The sequence below is a fragment of the Prosopis cineraria genome, unplaced genomic scaffold, assembly GCF_029017545.1.
Source record: "Prosopis cineraria cultivar Desert tree isolate PC_DT_omini unplaced genomic scaffold, ASM2901754v1 PC10, whole genome shotgun sequence".
Classification (NCBI taxonomy): Eukaryota; Viridiplantae; Streptophyta; class Magnoliopsida; order Fabales; family Fabaceae; genus Prosopis; species Prosopis cineraria.
The window spans coordinates 3059672-3080319 of NW_026555341.1; the positions used below are offsets into that span (position 1 = coordinate 3059672).

Below are 20648 nucleotides of genomic sequence, written 5' to 3' on the forward strand. Positions count from 1 at the left end.
ATCAAGCAGAAAGCCGAAGCCATGTGTCAGTCCACCGGTGAGCTCAGTGGCTGCTGGCCAGATTTATTTGACAAACAGATTTTGATTCTTTTTTGTTTAAATTGTGGTGTGGGATAGCTGTCTTATTTTTATTAGCATTTGCTTTTTTTTTTTACCAGTGACTCATTTTTTCTAAGCTGGCCAGGCCACATGGTAATGTGACAAGGGGGACCGCAATCCGCTCGGCTAGATTGAAATATTAATAACTATTATTATGATTGGTCTCTGACGGTAGTTTCACTGGTCATTGACTTTTTTTTTGTGTATATTTTTAACAAGGATACTCTTTTGTGGGCATTTATACATTAAAATTAAAATTAGTCTTCCACACAAAAATGATATTATTATAAAACGCCTAAATAAACTGAACCCTTATCATCAGTCAATACTCGTGCGAGACATTACTTCTGGCTTTTTTTTTTTTAATTTTAGCCCTAACCAAACTCTTTTTCATAAAAAAGAGAGACACATGCACCCACATAAATACATAAATACATAAATACTAGGTTCGAACCTAAAATTTCTTTTAAGAAAAAGAAGTGACGTTGTTATTAGAACAATTAATTGTTGACAATATTATTATTTCTAGCTAACAATTTATCTTAATTGAAAAAAGTAAAATATAGATTGATTTTTTTTATTTAAAATGATTATCTTGATACTATAATAATGTTTAAGAATAATTTGATGCCAAAAATAAGATAGTAAAATTATTTTCATAGATTTTTTTTGTCAGAATTATTTTCATAGATTTAAATGCCAAGGACTCAGGAGTATGGTAATAAATTTTAAATACTAGCTTAATAATTTTAAAAAGAAACTTTCTTTGTACTAGCATTTGAACTTGTGTCCCAATGGTTCACCATCCAGCAATTAACCACAAAGACAAAAGTGAGCTGGCTTTAAAAAAAGAAGGGAAAATGATAATTAAGAATTCCTCAAGTATAGTAATCTAAATTAAGGATCATAAAATATTAAAATCTTAATTAAGGATTATTGGGATAAAAAATATACCTAACTTTACAAAATTGCCCTTCATTGAACATTAAAAGATAATAGCTTATATTTGTGTTCTTTGTTCTTCTTTTTGGGTACAAAAAATCAGCTCTCATGCGTGAAAAATTTGGGCAAAAAGTTAATGAAGTGGATTGTTATCTAGATCATCATCGTCTTCTCCCTTCTTGGTAATAGGTAATTATATGTATTGCTTCTTTTATATCTTCTCCCACTCTTATGTGCGAAAAATCTGTAGTTTCCTTTTCTTTATCTTTTACATCTTCTTCTTTGTCATGCACAAAAAAAAATTTATATCTTTGTAAATCCTATCTTACATGGTTTCTTTTATAGTTGAGAAAAAAGTAATCTTCTTGATAATTATATACATTATACACACACAAAAAAGAAATAATTTCTAAGAATGATAATGTTAAAAAAAATTAAGTGAAAAATAAAAAAGATATAACATGGATGTTAAATTTTTTTGTTATGTGATGAAAACTGCGCTAATGTTAAAAAATACAACATGAATGCTGACTTGTTATAGTAATGGTTGGGATTACGAGAAGGATAATTGTGAAATAATAAATTTGTATGTTACTTTTAGTTGTTTTAGGTTTATCTTAATACTTATTCTCTATTTCATGCTCATACCAATTGTTGGGTAAATAACAATTAACACTCCACACTTATCCCTTCCCTGCTTCTTAGCATACTTTCCCCTCACTCCTTCATCTTACTCTAGTGGAGGGTCAATGACCGAGCCATCATTGACAACCAAACTTTCATGAGTTCCCTAGCATTAGAAGCTACACCTTCCCAGACTCTACTCTAATTTTGGATTTGGGAGCATAAATTTTTTAATTTCTTTTCCTCCTCCCTACTTCTTAATACTTGTTGATTGTGATATGATTAGAATGTGATTTGATTGTAAATTGATTAGAAAATAATTTTTTAATTATTAATCATTAATATATTGTCTTCTATCCTCACTGTAAATAAGATATTCATGTAGATTAATGCCCTCCCTTTTTTACCAAACATGTAGATTATTAGGAGAATGACAAGTAAGGACCTTAAAATAAAATTAATGTGAAATTAAGATTTCTTCAATACTAAAGTTCCTAAATTCAATATTGCTCCTCCCATGTTTTAGTATTAAATTGAAACCATCCCTAGATTTTAATATTTAATGGCTACACTTCTCCCATTCTCTCCATCCCTCTTTCCCATGTCCTATATCCTCCTCTCCCTCTTAGTGGTTATCAAGTGAGATAAAAATGCATATATTAGCATTGAAAATACTAATAGTGTATTAAGGGCAAGCTAATCTAGAAGAGAGAGTTTGAAAGGTTTCAAGTGCGATGGTCTAGATGTGGTTGGTTTGATGCATTTCTAGAGATGATTTCAGTTTTGATCCTAGTACCCATTTTCTCAGCAGTTCTTCAAATGAGTTTATCTCTTTTTTCTTTTTTATAGGCTTTGAGATTAGTGTGAATGTGCGTGTAGCTCTTGTGATTGACTCGTTTTCTTGAAGCACTTGAATTTTGAGCCTATAAGTATACAGTAATTTCAAATAAAATTTCTATATGTCACAATTTTGTTTCTTTTTTGTTTATTAACTGACTTACTCTAATTGTATAGAAATAATTGAGTAAAATGAGGATTGATATTAACCTCTAAAATTTAACGTCATTTGAGCACATTTTACTTGTATTTTAAATATATTTTGATACAATTGTACATATTTTGAATACTCAAGTTAAAAAATGTGCACATTGTTTTGAAAATTCAAACTATAGCTCTATTTTGGTATTTTGAAGCTAATTTATTGATATTTTGGTTTAAGATTTGGTTGAATGTACCTCTGGACCCTTAGTGATGCTTTCAGAAGGCTTTTGGATGAAGAGTCAAGTGAAAAGAGAATAAATTTCATTAATTGACATAACAATACAAAACAAAGTAAAGTCATCTCAAAGTCACAACTTTCAATGCAACAGCAAAACAAAACATTTTATTTATTTGATAAAGTTAGAACTTTGAACTATAAATGACTCATTATCAATTTTGGCTAACATTCTGGACTTTTTGAGAGTATTTTAGAGCTTTAGGTATATTAGGGCACGGATTTTGATGGAGATTGAGCTTGGATTTGAATATTAGAAGAGATTTTAGCTTCATATCTTAGTTCTTCTTCTCCATTCTCCTTTATTTCCTCTTGTTCAATGTTTTGTGCTAATGTATTTGTATTTTCTTATGAGTTTTATGAACACATATAGCCAAACCCTTGATTCTTAAATTATTTTAAATCCTTTGTATAGATTAGATACTCATTTTCCCTTTGTATTTGTGAATAACAATGTGATTATGTTGATTTTACTCTATATTTAATGCTTTTAAGTGTTTGACCACCATTTAGATGTTGGGTTTACTTAGATGATACTTCAAAGAGTTAGTTTAAATGTAGAATGTGGGTAAAATTATGTAAAAACTTAAAGTTTACAAGTTGAATTGATGGTTTTATTAATAAGGTAGAGATACACTTATTAAACTCACATAGTTACATAGGATTTGCAATGAAAATTGGAGTTTAATTAGGTAATTAAGAGATTAAGGGATTAATTAAACTAAACACCTACTTGGAGATTTGAGAGAGCACTTATGGGTAATTTTATATCTCTGATAAGTATAATTCATCGTTAAGAGCAAAATATATTGGGGGTTAATTGAGTATTCTTGAAATATAAAAGGAGAAAAATAATCTTAGGCCTAATTACTTTCAAAAAATCCTAAATCAATTTCTTTTCCTTGTTTTCATACTTTTTCACTCATTTAATTTATATGTTAAGCACCAATCACATTTTGGATTTGCTCAACTTAATTGAATTTGCAATGTCTTTTTGTTTGACCATATTTTTAATACAAATCAACGGTACTCTACTTACTTTGTATTACTTGTGGAGTACTACAATTGAGCTATTATATTAGCTAGTGACTCATCCACGTAATAGAGCAACCTCACAAGTGATGATATCTATTTCAAATGCCGAGCATGAAGGACTAAAAAGATTGAAAGCATGAATTAGACAACTATAATATAGACTTTCACAAGTTATGTTTTGATTATATGTATAATGTAAATTAAAACTTTATGTACTTAAGTATTTTTTATGGCTCAATATATATGACACAACAATTAATCATAAGTATTTTGTGCTAAATGTACAAGAAATTAGACAAGCCATTAGTGAATTATCTTGATTGAGTAAATTTCCAAGTCACATTTGTAAACAATATATTCTCAAGTGAACTTTCATATTTTTACAATATACGATAGCAATATTCTCATGTCATGTTAGTCATTTCAATAGTAAAGTCACTTTATTTTTCAAGTGGGTCTGACTATATACTGACAAGCATGAAATTTGACAAGTCATTAGTGAATTATCTTGACTGATGTTAGTAAATTACCATGTCATGTTAGTAAATCTCAATTTGGGCAAGTCATTTTCTACAAACAATTTATTCTCAAGTAGCAAGACACAATATCAATATCCCTATGTTATGTTAGTGAATTCCAAGTAAATCTGACTATATATTGACAAGAATAAAATTTGACATGTCATTAGTAAATTATCTTGATTGACATCAATGAATTCTCAAGCTACTTTAGTAGATTCATAAGTGACATTGAAACTTTTCAAAACTCATTTTTTGAAATTGTAGGAAATAATCCATTCTCAAATGCAATTTCATCTTTTCACAACATACAATAACAATATTTCTAAGCCACATTAGTACATTCATAACTGGTCTTAATTATATATTAACAAGCATGAAATTTGATAAGTCATATCTGTATTCATATTCTTCACTGAAATTAATAAATTCTCAAATCATGTTTGTATTTTTATAAGCAGCCTTCGAACACTTTAAAAGTGAGTTTTATGTTATGACAGCTTTTTACACTTCATAAGTTTAAAATACTGGGAAAAAATCTATTCTCAAGTGGGGTTTCATGCTTTCATATTTTACAATAACAATATTCCACGCTACGTTAGTGATTTCAGTAATCTTATGTTATGACAACATTTACACTTGCATATATTTAAACCTGAAATAGACGTTAGTATTATGTTACACTGATTTCAATAATATACACCATATTTACATCTATTTTTACACATAAAATATCCCACCTACCTAAATGATACTTTTGCAATTTGCTTCCTAAAAAACAACATAGATTGCATACCTATTTATATAACTTGTCACCACTATCAGTATTGTATTTGATAAGAGTATAAGCTAATATCTTTCATTCATAACCATCATTATTGCATTTGACAATCATCTTTTTAAGGTTGTTTCTCACAAATATGTAACCAAATCTATGAGCAAGACTATACTTATATAGTTCTTTTTTAAGTTGCATCATCCAAGGTCTGCCCAACACCTATAACTAAATCCTTTCATTTTACTAAATTAACCTTAGAGAGTGGTACAAGAACATTTTGTGTTGAAGATGGCAAGGAGGGTGGTATACATTCATGCTCTTTCCTAAAGGAAGATCTTGATAGTGACCATGGTAACAAATTCTCCATCTTGCATTCACAATCACTCACAAGTCAATACAAATGATGATTAACCTAGTTAAAATTACTAATAACTAAGAACAATAACTTACTCTATCAAATAAATGTTCTACTCCCCCGTTATCTAAGAGATATGTGTATGTGTTCTCACTATGCTCGTTGTAAATTTTAAGTCAACCGTAATACTTTCAACTCTTATCACTGATGATACCATCCTTAATAGCTCTTCATAATTTATGCATTCTCTAATTAGTTTGAAATCAATCTCTTGCTTTTATAGGTCATCTTCCTTGTAAATCTTTTTACAAAATATCATTCAATGTGAAAATAACAAAATACTTATTTTGCTAAAATACTTGCCATATGGGAAATGAATCTTAAACAACTAGAAGCAATATACAAATTTATTATCTCACAACTATCCTTTTTATAATACCAATCATGACTACAACAATTTAGCATTCATGTTGCATTTTTTAACATTAACGCATTTTTCATTACAAAACAGAAAAATTCAACATCCATATTACATTTTTTTCGCTCATTTTTTTCAATAATATCATTCTCATAAATCATTTCTTGTGTATATATATAATCTATATAATCATTAACAACATTATTTTTTCTTAGCTATAAAAGACAAGCAGTGTAAAATAACATTTACAAAAATATAAAAGTTGTCTTTTGCTCATGACAGAGGAGAAGATGTTAAAGATAGAGTCAAAAAAATAGGCCAGGCTTGCAAATATGACTCACAAAATGATAAAATAGGAGCCCGTTTAATGTAGAGCTTAAAAGGCTAGGGCCAACCCATTTAAGGCCACATGTGCATATTTTATTTAATAAACTCTCATGACTTTAACTCTTCTTGGACTTGAAAAAAGTTAAATTAAATTTTATTTCACATCACATGTCAGCCCATATCTATTGAGGAGAGAAGGTAAAAAAGAAGGGAAAATAGCATTGAAAAATTACTTATCAAAATTTATATCAATCAATGATCACTTGTTGTCAAAATCTGAGTGGATATTTGTGAATTCAAGTTAGTCTTTATCAATAAGTATTTATTTAGATTTTAATAATAACTCATTCTAAATTAATAATAGTTTATTCTAACTTGTTTTCTGTAACACACCAAAATTTTTTTTTTTAATAATTTAACTCAACCATAGTTGGGTTACAGCCACCCAACACATTTTTATATCAATAATTTCGATATAAAATATTTTATAATTGGCTTCAACTCACACACTATAACATTTCAGATAAATTTTTACCTCCCACATGCCGTTAGGCTAAATCACATTTGTCCATCCTTATACTCCCAACAAGTAAACTAAATCACATTTGTCCATCCTTATACTCCCAACAAGTAAAATAAGCAATTTAGTCAATTTTCAACACAAGCCAGTTATTTGGCCTTATAATCATGCCATTTTAACCAATCCAAAGTAAACCAAATATTAAAATTATAGTCATCCAAATTGTACCAAAAATAAAAATAGTTTGAAAGGTATGATTACATTTATATATTCATATAATTGACAATAAACAAAAAGCCCTAATATTGGCAATATAACACATTATAAATCATAAATTAAATACCTAAAAGAGACAGTGGATCTATACCACTAAGCCTCTGGGACTCTTCCACGTGTCACTCGTGGCTCTTCTCCTGAAAATTGTTAACCACATAATGAGACTCAAAAGTCTCAGTAACCAAAGCCAATTTATGATAGTGTATACAAACAGTTAAGTGTGTACTTATTAAGTGAGAATTAAAAATAATATAATTCCAACAAATATATGAAATATTATAATAAACACAAACAACCATCCTTATATTCCTTCATTAACCTCGAGCCGTAACCCTCACTCGGTGCTAAATTACCCGGCCAAAGGTAGATTAGCCCGAGCCCTTATAAGCCACCTATTGAGCTCCAATAGGGGCGTACCACGTGGCACATAAATATAACAATAATAGCGAGTCTCCCAACACCTCCCACAATAATCAAACAAATTCATAATAATATTGCACAATTATACAATATTACAAAATTCATAATTTTCTCAATAATCACCCAATTAACATGAAGTAACACTAATCACAAATTAAAAGCATGGTTACCTTATGGCTTTTTCAATAAATTATTCCTTAAAATTTTTCTCTTACCACAATCTTTACCAGTAATACAATCTACAAATAACATATTATTTATAAATATTAGTTTCAATTTTTGAAACTAATAAAATAATTCTAATAATAGAATTAAAAATATAACATAATTTCTAATCTCAATCTTAATACAAATCTATAGTTAATACTATTAAGTAAAATTTTTAACTCCTCTTTTAATTATCAATAAACATTAATAATCTAAAAATCAACTTCTAAACTAATTTCTATTATCAAAATTTTCTTTTTATTTCATAAATTCGTACCTAAAATACCCAAAAATTAAAAATTGAGTCTCTAGCTTAGAATCATAATCCTATAACCATAATAATTCATTTCTCATCCCAAATAATCATCTAAACCTCAATAAGTCGACATATATTTTCAGATCTAGTTTAGAATTTGATCCATAAGCCACAAATTTAAAGATCACCAATAAATTTATACTCTAGAATATTTATTATACTACTAACAACCTCAAAAATTCATATTTATTCAACATAAATTCATCCCTCTTCCAGATCTTAAATTTTCTACCACTACAAACTCAGAAACCAAAGAAGAAGGATGACTAAGAAAAATTTTAGAACACTTACTTAGTCTTAAAAAGCTTAAAATCACATCCTAAATATTCTATTAAAAACTCTTACCTTAAAAACTCAGATCTCCCGCACCGGTGAAACTAGACGCTCTTTCAGTCTCAGCTCACGCACACGAAGAATGAAGAAACGAAAGGAAACGGGTGAGTTTTTATAAAAATTCAGTGGGTCCCACACATTTTTTTATTCTTTTCTCTCTCTTCTTTCTTCTTCTTTTTTTTTATTATTTTTCTTTACTATGTTACTATTGAGGCGGCAGCACGTTTTCTTCCTTTTTTTTTTGCAAACCTTTTCCTTTTTTTATTATAATAATAATTTAATAATATATTTTTTTATTTTTTTTTAATTATTTTTTTAATTTTTTTTAATTATTTTTTTAGAATTATATCCTAAGTTAGATTTAATAATCATCTCTTACTAATTTTCTTACCTCTAAATATTATTATTTTTTTTATTTCTATTAACTCAAATTAACTATTAAAATTTAAATTGGGATGTTACATTTTCATTTAAGTTTTGATAATAACTAGTCCTTGATTGATATAAATTTCATATAGAAATCCTTGGTTGCTATTTTTCACAAAAAATACAGTCATAAATCCCCTAATTCATTTAAATTCATGATAATGATTCATTCAGTTCAACAATTACTCTTCTTTCTTCAATATGTTTCTCTTTTTTTTGCTGCTGCAAGTTGTTCTTGCTCTTCAGCAAATCATCGCCTTATTGTCCCAGTCCTTATCGTTGCAACTCACAAGTTATCCTTGCTTTTACTTTTGCTCACTCTTCAGTCATCCTTGTTGCTGACTTCAATAATGCTCCCTCCCAAGAACCAAGTCTTAACAATGCTCGACTAGTTGATGCTTGTTGTCATTGATCTCCCAAGTCCTCCTACCACTTATCATGCTCGTGCATTCGTGACTCATGAGTTAAGTTCTATCTGATGCACACACCATGCCTGTGCCCTTTGTTTTCCTCGATCTCGTAATCCTATATTTTAATCCCTCAAGCTCATCTAATATCGATTGAATGTTTGTTGACTTAGTCGATCCATTGCTTATTATCTTATTATCATTTCATTTGTGTTTTTAGTTTATTTAGATGTTATTTAGTTATTTTTCATAACTTTCTTGATTGGGTATTATATTAGCATGAAGTAATTTTTTATTTGATTAAAAATTTTAAAAAAACAATAAAATAGTTAAAAGGGCTTGGAGCCTACTATGTCAAGGGTCGAGCTTCATATATCAGGATCTTAAAGGAAAATTCAGGCTTAAATGAGTTGGCCCTTTTAAGCTTGAGCTCATCAAGGGCTAGCCCTATAAGGCCGGGCCAACTCATTTTCTCAGCTCTACTAAAATATAGAGAAGAGGAAAAAAGTAAAATTGTAGATTTTTCACACATGAGAGGGGAAAAGGTGTAAAAAAAGTAATGCATGTAATTACTTATTACTAAGACAAGACAAGATGATGGCCCAAATGATGATCCACTCTATTAATTTTTTTGCCCAGATTTTTCACGTAGGATAGCACATGAGAGCAGATTTTTGACTCCCAGAAAGAATAGAGAACACAAACATAATATGTTATCTTTTAGTGTTTTAGTGAAAGGCAATCTTGTAAAGTTAGGTGTGTTTTTTATCCCACCTTAATTAGAATTTTAATATTTTATAGTCTTTAATTAGAATTAATGTCTTTATGGAATCTTTAATTAATATTTTCCTAAAAAAGAAACTAATGTTCCATTTATGTTGATTGTTGGAGTCCATCAAGTGTTACTTTAGTTATTACCTTTGCAGTTTAATATGGTAAGAAAATTTATTCAAGAAAAATTATCAATTGAGGATCTCAAAAGATAATTTATGTCAAAGAAAGATTATAATATTCTGAAATTGCATTACATTTCCTCAGTGCCCAGTTAAAATTAAGTTTTTATAAAAAAGACGACATTAACCCTAAAGTTTAAAATAATAAAAAAACTTCGCGTGTAGGAAAATTATACTTCATTCAAATTTTGACAATATTTATTTGTTATTAGTTGACAACATAAGTTTAATAAAATAAGTGTTTGAGCTATATAAACAATAAACTATCTAAGTTTTGACAACATTCCATTCATGATTAACAACAATGTATTTAAATTTTAATAAGATAGAAAAACTGAACAAAATTTTAATAGAATAAATGTTTACCCTTATAATATGCCATTTGAATTTTGATAATAACTCATTCATAATTAATAACAACCTATTCGAATTTTAACGATATAAAAAAATTGATAGGATGAGATTAATTCTATAAGTGTTAATTCTTCGTCAATAAATATTCATTAATTTTTTGATAACAATTTATTTAAAATTAACAACACATAAAAACTTATTTTAAACTTTAGGGACAATGTTGTCTTTTCTCATAAAAACTTAATTTCAATTGAGTACTAAGAAATTGTAGTGTAATTTTATAATTTATAGTTCTTTTTTCATATAAATTACCTTCAGATTCTCGACTGATATTTTCCTTATACTCAAAGCGTAAGTTCCACTGAACTAACTACAAATATAATGCTTCTACAAGTGTCATCATTCATCAATCCCCCAAAAAACTAATAAGCTTGAGATGAGATATCGTTCGTCCCAAAAAGAAAAAAAAAAGATTCAGTTAACACGGTGAGTGGTCTCAGTAGCACCAATAAGCACACTTATTTATTTGAAACTTCAACGCTGGGAGACTACAGGTTCTGATGATGAGGCAACATCATCATCCTTTCTTCTCCGAATAGATTTTTCCGTAACCAAGGGGGATATTTCCTAAAACTCTGAGGCTTAGAATGAATAAGGAATTACTTTCAAATGACATCTCTTAACCTTGGAATGTGCTCTGCACAAATATGATTTAATGCTTTGCAGGCTTGGAAAGACCATGCAATCATGTTGCAATAATATACAGCAGACTGTCCTAACTATATGCCCCGTAATTCGGGCCATCAGGGAATTGCCACGTACAGGGGACTCGGACTCCTGCAGTCCTGCCTCATGAAATGAGGACCTAAATGGCAAAACACTGTACACATGATCCCTATTTCCGAAGAAACCCCCATGCAATAAGTTAGGACTTGTTCGCATTGGGCCTCTTCCTACACCACTGGGCCTCAGCCCGCGCACTAACGATCCCCTGCACCACCGACCCCGACTCGACTTGATGTTAAGTATTTTTTTTTTCTTTTTTCTCTTTGAAGGTGAAAAGGAGAAATCTTTTAATTTTAACTTCCAAAGGCTACAACTGCAATATTTGGCCGAAGGAATTCAACAAGAAGTATTCTCCCCGGTCCTATTCATGAGGTGCACATAGAAGATTTTTTTCCCTACTTATAAATTACATAATTAAATTTTTATTCCAAATTCTCTTTTTACCCTTTATTAGATGTTGAGTATAAATATGTTATTTGACTTATTTAACTTTTACACAGAATAAGTTTTTAAATTTCTTTACCCCCAGTAAAACATATGGGAAGAAACAGAATTGCTGTACTGATGTAATGGACAACACAATAACCTGTACGGCTCAGAGAAGAGTAAAAATACAATTTCACCTACCGTGACCAATAATGAAATCTGCTCGTATCATGTTGAAGTCAGATATATGTTTGAACGTTAGAAGCCCACTGAACCCACAGAAGGGCGTGATTGCGTGGCCAGGTGAGTTACGTTGAGACGCAGGAGACACATTCCTTACAGCCTATTTGATGCCAGCTGTGTGGATGTGGATATGAATTCTCCATCGTACTCTCTTTCTCCTTTGCATTTGTAAAAAAGAGTCCCGCGCCAATGCAACTTGGGTTTTCGAATGCAAAGGCCCTCAGGCCCAATTTACCTTGCACTTCTTCGTGTTTGGCAAAAAGGAACTCCTTATGATTTCACAGGGATATTATGCAACATCCCGAGCTGAAGATTTTAGACCTCATAGGAAGATGTCAAAATTAACATCGACACGGAGGAGGGCCCTGTGCATGTGACTGGCTTTTGGAATTTCCTATTTGTGACACGACAGGACAAATGCAGAGATTAGCTCTCTGGTCCTCTGTGCAATGTACCACAGCGCACGTCTCGTCCTCTGCCCTCATCACAGTGCTCCTTATCCTTCAGGATCATCTCTCCTCCACTGTGATCGCACCAATGCCCTCACAAAACGTCCGCAAAGCGTTTGTTACAGATTCCGCAATTTTTGACCGAAGCGAAAATTGTCGAGAACCGACCCATCAGCGCCACTTGACCCAGATGGATGACGGGATGTTTCGTGATCAAATTAGCTGCTGATTTCCCAGTGCTTATATTCCTTGTCATGTTTATTGCACCACTCCTCTGCTCGGTACTATTCATATAGCTCTGGTCAAAACAACTCAGACAGACACTTGCCTCACGTAAAAATAGAAGCAACAAAACGAAGAAAAGCTCAGGCAGGCTGAGTCTAACCGGAGTTGTGATGCAGAAGAGCCCGGTTTGGAACCAGAAGGGGAGTTCATTTGCGCCAAACCACAGGGACGGAAGCCAGAGGGGATGGAGCTCAGAAAGAGTAGCGCAGGGAGCGATGAGCGGCAGAAGGCACGCTAGTTTGGCAGGCTTGACTCCGTTCAACAGCGGAAGAACTTTGCCTTCTAAATGGGACGAAGCAGAGAGGTGGATTTGTAGCCCTGTTTCCGGTTATGTCAATAATAATAACAATATCAAGGCCTCCCATGCTCATCCTCAGCGTCGACCCAAATCCAAAAGTGGTCCTATTGTGCCACCGGCGAATGGGATGGCCTTCTACTCCAATTACTCGCCCACAGTACCTCTAATTGAAGGTTTGGGTATACAGAATTTAATGGCGGCTTCGCCTTTTTCCACGGGAGTATTGGCGCCCGATGCCTTCTCCGTTCATCATTATAGGCTCGAGAATGGAGTTCGATGTCCTTGTCCAACAGTCGGTGGGTTTAGTTTGATGCCTCTGTGCAGTGCGCATAGGTGGTCAGATCTCCTATGTGACCCTTCATCGCCTAACTCTCAAGGTTTGATGCTCTGTTCTCGCTTTCCTGCGCCATCGCTGATTCCTTATTAAATGCTATGTTTACCGCCATTTACAGAAGAGAAAGATGACGATGACGGCAAAAATGAGAATGCAGAGATGTCTCCAATTTCAAAACGGGATAAAGGGACGCAGATGAGCCCGGAGTCTGAGGATGACGAGCATCTGTCGGTAGTATCTTCTCCCGGTTCGGTCACTGACCAACAGACTCATTGTTCCACTAAATTAGGAGTGAGAGATGTGGAGGTGGACAGTCAAGCACCTATTATTAAATGGTTCGAGAGGCATGCCACCAAAATGACTGAAAATGCTTCGCTGCAAGCCAAGAGTTCTAGAGAAACTAGTACAGAAGCAGAAACTTCATCTTGGGACATCGTCGCTGCAGATTCAACCATAAACGCGTCCAAGTATATTTGCTAGATACCAAGTCTCTTTTTCCTTATCTCCAACTGGGTAATATTTTACCCGCTAAGGGGTCATTGGTAGCTGCCTATATATTTATCATGATATGGAAAAAACTGGAGGAAGTCAGTGTTTTTATGTTAAGTTCCTTAAATTTCTTTTTTGGTGCAGGGTACAGAGAGAGGTTGCCAAGATCACTGCGTGGGAGAATTTGCAGAAAGCGAAGGCAGAAGAAGCAATACGGAGACTTGAGGTGATCTATTCATCAAAATTTGTGTGTTCACATTTTTCTCATGTGCACTCCAAGGCAAATTCTTAGTATACCGTGGTTTTAGAAAGCTAGGACTAAAATTCATTAGAGGATATCAAATTAAGCCCATGTTTCTCCATGAAGTATGCAGAGGTATTTAATTCCTCTGTTTGCTGACCATGAAAACGGTTGAGTTTGAATCAGATGAAGCTGGAAAAGAAGAGATCGGCATCAATGGACAAGATCCTAAACAAGCTGAGGTGGGTGCAGATGAAAGCGGAAAAGATGAGGGGGTCAATACCCAAGCATGGCCATCAGACTCGGAGAATTTTTAAATTTGCAGAGACATGGCCTCGAAGAAGCTGCTTCAGCAGCCATGATCTATGACTATGAATGATCCTCCTCTTACACAGGAATTTCATTGAGGAATTTAAGTTTCCAGGTTGTCCAATGACAGATAGAGAGCGTATGGAGACAATTTGTACAGATTCAGAAAGGGCAAGTGGATCTGTCTCCTGATTCTGAGATATGTTGTGTACAAATAATGCATGATGGTCTCAGGGGCGATCTTTCGTTGTTGCTCTCCTCTCAATTTATTTTCTTGTTGCTGCTTGACAGGATCTTTGATGATCTGCTCGGCTCATTCATGCTCTTAGTTGCTGGAACTTGTTTGTCGCCCCTCTGCCAATGGAAAAATTCCCCTAGTTTAGTTGCTCCCCTCATACAAGTTACAATATGTACGCTTTGCTTGTTGACTTGAACAATGCTGTTTCATGTTTTTAAAATTATATTTTCATTTTATACAAAACAAAATATGTAATATTTATTATTCCGTTATCATCAATATGAAATATGAAAACCCGGCCTAACAAGTTCTTCTATTTGTAAGCTTGGAACAATGGAGCTTCTCATTCTTTATGCAACACATTAGACTTATGCCTTGCTAGTTATTAATTCTGTCTCATTACATTTTCTATTAGAGACGCACTGTCTTACATTTACAAAGTTATTTTTTTAATTTTAATCATCTGTCAGTCTCAATTCATTCGACAAAAACATGCCCGCAAGTGATTAACAAACGGCTATATGTCTCTATCATCCACTCTACTAGTTACAAAATATAGAAGATTAAACATTTACAGCTAAAAAATCTTAATCAGCTTTACAGTGGATAAAGTCAGTTGGAGCATGCAGCCTTTCTTCTTATGTGGAGGGCCTGATGCCACTGTCATATAAGCACTGGCTGCAAGGTAATTATTTGACACTAAAAAACCAGGATTTTAAGCTTGTTTTATTTGAAAAATAGTGATACATAGAGCAAGTACAAAACGAGTTGTTTTCCGATGCATGGTTCTAGCACTGCTACATATAGAAGGATCAGATATAAAATCAGATAGCCTATACTACTGCTTTCAATCAAAATAGGCATGAGCTCAGTGACCAAAGAGGGCTTGAGCTCTGTAGGGTAAAAGACTATCAAGAATTATAAGTCAAGGGCTGGCCGGCCTCCATGACAATTCAATCTTTCAACCCCTTTGTAGACTATCAACTCGCCCCCTCCACATGACAAGCACGCTTCTTTCTCAGACAAAGTTTTCATCGTCAGCTGCGCTCATGAGAGGCAAAAGAATTACAGGAAAATCACCTTGTTCGTGTCTCCCAATCCAATTCTTGTGCCGTCTCCCTTTTCTCTCTCTCTCTCTTTTTTAAATAATTTCATCCCAGCATATCATCAGCAATACCAAGTTAGATTAGATACCCATGGGCAAAAGCTCTCCTACTTTAATTTTTTTCATACATATTCTCTTTCAATGTTGGTTGGCCCAAAAAAAAAAAATCATTTATTAGGACGTCGAGTGTCAATGTAATTCAATAAAATGACCTTTTCAGTTTGCAAACGGTGCAAACTTTCTCGAGCTCAAACTTAATGTATTTTTATTCGCTTAAATTTATGAACTTCGTTCCCATAAACTTCTGCACCCAAGACAATGCGACGAGCTGATGTCTCTCTGGTCAATTATAAAACTTGTGGCCTTTGATTCAAATTATAATAAGATGTCTGATTAAATTATAATAAGATGTCTCGTTGAGCATGAAAGGAAAACAAAAGGGAAAAATTTTTAATATTTATTTGATTCTTTGTTGCGTGAGTGTTGGGGAAAAATTATAAGTGATGGCAATATATCAAAAACATCAGATTTAAGTTACAAGTTTCCTTGAAGTTACAATTAGATTTTTCCTTTTTCAGAGATAGCAGTTTTTGCAGAAAATTCGCTAGAGTAAACTTCCCAGTTGAAAGCTGCAAATTAAAGGGAGTGCGTCTCCAAGAGTCAGGCAATAATTTAGACGTTTGCAGATTGCAGTTGAGACAATGAATGATGATCTGCAGTGTTTTGGTGGTGTTCAGAATTAGGAAATGATCCCAGACGAGTGGCATTAACATAATCCTGGGGGCAATGAGCTGCTACTCCTGGAATGACCAACCCTACAACCCTGACAAGTCTTAGAAGCAACCCTTCTTGGTACTCACTTCCTTTCACGTACACAATTGTGAAGCTCCTTATCAGTTCCAAAAGCGCGTTCACCATCATCGGAATCGCCGCCAATGGCGAGAAGTAATTCTCGTTCGGCTCTTCCTTCACTGTCTGCATAGATGTTTATATATATTTATATGAATCACTTTCTCCATCCATCATCAAAACACAAACTATAATTTTGCTGCTTATAATAAGAAAGAACGTACATACCTTAGCTTGGTAGTGCCTGTTGTAGTAATAACACGTCCCAAAATGCTTGAACATCAGGTCCTTGTCATCGTATGGCAGCCTGGGAACAATGTCGTTGCAATAAACAAACCTGTAATACGCGATCCCATGATCCTCCAACTTTTGCTCCATGAAGCCCGCGAGGGTTTCATCTCCTACTCTTGGCTGCCCGAACGTGTAAACCCCGTCCAGCCTTTCCAATAGCAAGGCCTCGTCGTGCAACACTAAGATTGCTGGAAACAGGATTGCAAGAGCCCCACCCAAGCTATGACCCGTCAATATGAACTTTGCTTTGTTATTTGCAGCCAAGCAGTCTCTTAGAATGTCCCTGATTGCATAGTAGGCTACGGGAGGATGATCTCTTTCTTGGTCTCTGACGGCGACTTCCTTGGGCCAACCCCCATTCTTCTGTAGCCCTAAAGCCTTCATAAAGCCGCCGTGAATTCTTCCAATGCCTGGAATCTCGTACCACGAGATGTCGAAATCCGAGCACCATGCATCTGCATCGAAGGGTTCTGTTCCTCTGAATGCCACCACGTAAGTGTCGACTTCCTCACTTTTGTCCAAGGCGATGAACGCCTGAGTTGTGGCCTTCTCTTGATATTCTGCCATGTTTGCGCCAGCCACCGAACATTACATTACAATCAGTCCATATATTCTAACATTGTTGTGAGATCCATAATAGTTAGGGCGACCTGCTTTCTTAGCTAGTTCTTACCATTCCAGTAGTCATAGGACCCCACGAACTCCATCTGTGTATGTACGATTGTAACATATCAAAACAGGATCAGTTTGCTTCAACATGCACAGCAAGATGAATATGGAGCAAGTTAACTGGTCATTAAAATGTAGTAAATGAAAAAAGAAGGAGCTTATTTGTGAATAATTTGCAGTTGTGTGTATACATATACCTTCCAGTGATCTTGGATAGTAGTTTTAAGGTAAGCTTCGTTCTCATAGGATGCTTTAGAAGCCATTATAGAAATCGAAGCGTTGTACCTTTTGTCTCCCCGATTGATGCTGTCATCCAACTCCACTCGCTTGTCCAAGTTTCCGACAAACGACAAATATTTCGCTGATGTCTTATCTGGCATCTCAACTTTACCTGTTCATATAATCGTATGTGTATTCATCATTATGTCGATTAATTAATTATTCTCATCAGATGTGTAAAATCACGTGAATGTAGGTCGTAAGTCAATGATATTTTTTAACATGTCCATTAATATGAGCTATATCAAAATCTGAAAATAGATTAATTTTCTCCTTGGATATGGCTTTTCTTCACCAAACGGATGGGTCTTCAATCTTGCGAGGTTGGATTTTTGTAGAAGTGTCAGATCAGAGCCACCAAATTTTCAACCAACTTGTTCGGAATTTAAATCTTCTAAAATTAATGTTTATGAATTTCTGTGAAATTTTTATTTGAAAAAAGAAAATATTTTATATTTTATAATAAATAATTAAATGAAAAAATATTTAAAAAATACATAAATTCACGGATCTCAGCTTTATAGAATTAGAGAGAGGTGGATGCCGTGAGATAAAAGACATGCAACAAATAAATAAGTATAACAATAAGAGTGAGAATAGCAATCGAAATAAAGGTAATAATTAATACTAAATACGGATATCCAAAATAATTATATTAAAATGTCTGTGAGAATAGTCATTGAAATAAAGTTCAGTTAAAATAATAAATAAAAGTAACAAGAGCGATACGAAAAATTATGGAAATTAAAAAAGATATGGTAAAAAGTCACTGACTCACTGTATATGAAAATGATTTGAAAATTTAAATTCAGTGTTCTTAAATTCACAATATTTACTGTGAAGAACATTACTGTGTAATTATGCTATCTTAAATAACTTTTTACGAACTCAATGTCTTTATTTTTATTGGTTCTTACAGAAAATTAGAAGAATAATTTTTATAATAGGAGCTTATACCTTATACACCATGTGCCATCATTAATATATAATATAAAATTTATAATTGTAAATTATACAATTCATAAATCATAAATATTGAGATTTAGTTTTTTAATTATATTTCAATGCAATACACAGAAAATATGCCCAGTTGTTATAAAAAAATTGAAAACTAAACATTTGACATTGGGTAGAAATTTATATATATTGAATTAAACATAAAGTATTTAACTTTTTTTTGGAAAAAGTATCGAATGATGCATTATTGATGTCGTTCATTAGTACAGTATAATGATGCCATGTTGAAATTTGAATCCTCAAATCAAAGATTTCTTTTTCTGGATTTAATTTAAAAAAATTCAACTCTCTTATTTTCGAGACCCACATCTCAATTGACTCATTTTAATTATTCTGTTAAAATTCACTGATGTGTACCAGAAACCTGGGAAAGATTTACAGGATTTAAAGGGATATTGCGCCATTGCAAATTTTAATACATACCGTGAACTTGGCGCACCACCACTGTTGGACGTTATGCTTCTTTTGAAAGCACATATGCTTTTGCAAAATGACCGATGGCGCTAGATCAGACAATACGCATACACATAGAAGCAAGGTTGGCTAATATTCAGTGATTTGCTGACAGTTAGGCCTCACGTTCTTGCTTTATTTTTACCTTTTGTCACTCTCTTTTCAATCAAACAGATTATACGATCAAAAAAGCCCCGGCCATCGTTAAACTGAAGCAGATGCGGGTATGTGAATGTACGTTTCATCAAATTAAAGCAGCAACGATAAAGACACAGTAATAATAATTAATAAGCTTTGTTAATTAATTGTTGGACTTATCACTGCATCTGCCTCTCTCTAGTTATAAAATTATACTGTCAAAGAGAGTTCCTCCACATGGTTAAACAAACAGGAGCAAATAGGCGTGTGAATGCATGTTTAATTTGATGAAAAAACGACAACGATAGTGAAAAGTGAAAAATATAGAGCAAAGTAGCTAGTAAGAAGAAACCTGTGAGGAAGTTAAGTAGGAGCTTGAAGAGGTTGCGGTTGCGGAAACGAGGTTGAGCCACATTTCAACGAAAGAGCCAGTAGAAGCGAGGGGTCTGGCCACAAACTGAAGAAACTTCTGAGCCAAGATGGAGATGAAAATGAGCCATCTATGGCGGAAGCTATCCTTGAAAGTGACTTCAGCGGAATCCAAGAACTTCGTTTTATGCAAGTTGGAGGACAATAAGATATGGACGAGATCAAACAGACGCACTTCTTCGGGCTTCAACAACATGTAGGTGCCGGGAAAACCCCAGTGACAGGCTCGTGATGCCATGGCCGTGCCGATCGAAGTCCAACCAGAGATAAATACTGTGTAATTAAAGTGTTACTATAGGGGAGAGTAAAGGATATTGATGAGGTTTTCTGAGTTTGTTTGTTAAAGGCCTTGTTGGTTTTGTATGGAGAATCATTAGACCGAGGGAGCGGATAATATTGTGGCAGAAGCAGATGCGCACTAATTAAATTAAAGCGACATGGCCTGGAAATTTCCATGTTCTTACCCGGAAAGAACCATACAAAATTCTTATGGTTGTTGTTGACAACCGCCTGTCCCACGTCCCATGTTTATTTATTATTCATTGGACCGAACTAAAGACGGTCCAACTTTTGTGAAAGCTACTTCACTGGAAGGATTTGAACCCCAGCTTGATTCCATTTTTTTTAGTATATGTAATTTATTAGAAATTTGATCATTATGATACTAATAAAATCTTAAACCAAACAGACTTCTTTTTTTTTTTTAAGTTCCCGATCATAAGTAAACGTAGCAATG

General features: G+C 33.4%; 2 protein-coding genes across 2 annotated transcripts; one reads left to right on the top strand and one right to left on the bottom strand.

The window, feature by feature from the left end:
- Window positions 1–12429: 12429 nt before the first annotated feature.
- On the top strand, window positions 12430–15053 carry LOC129321734 (uncharacterized). Its single transcript, XM_054967625.1, has 4 exons — window positions 12430–13448; window positions 13524–13872; window positions 14039–14120; window positions 14322–15053. Exons 1-4 carry the CDS (start codon window positions 12884–12886, stop codon window positions 14502–14504), a joined length of 1179 nt encoding a protein of 392 aa, XP_054823600.1. The 5' UTR covers window positions 12430–12883; the 3' UTR covers window positions 14505–15053.
- A 1164-nt stretch (window positions 15054–16217) lies between these two features.
- On the bottom strand, window positions 16218–20300 carry LOC129321764 (triacylglycerol lipase OBL1). The gene is given in 6 exon segments (XM_054967660.1): window positions 16218–16762; window positions 16865–17487; window positions 17601–17634; window positions 17794–17987; window positions 19836–19880; window positions 19883–20300. Coding segments are annotated over 6 exon segments (1467 nt in total). The 5' UTR covers window positions 20151–20300; the 3' UTR covers window positions 16218–16459.
- Window positions 20301–20648: the final 348 nt, after the last annotated feature.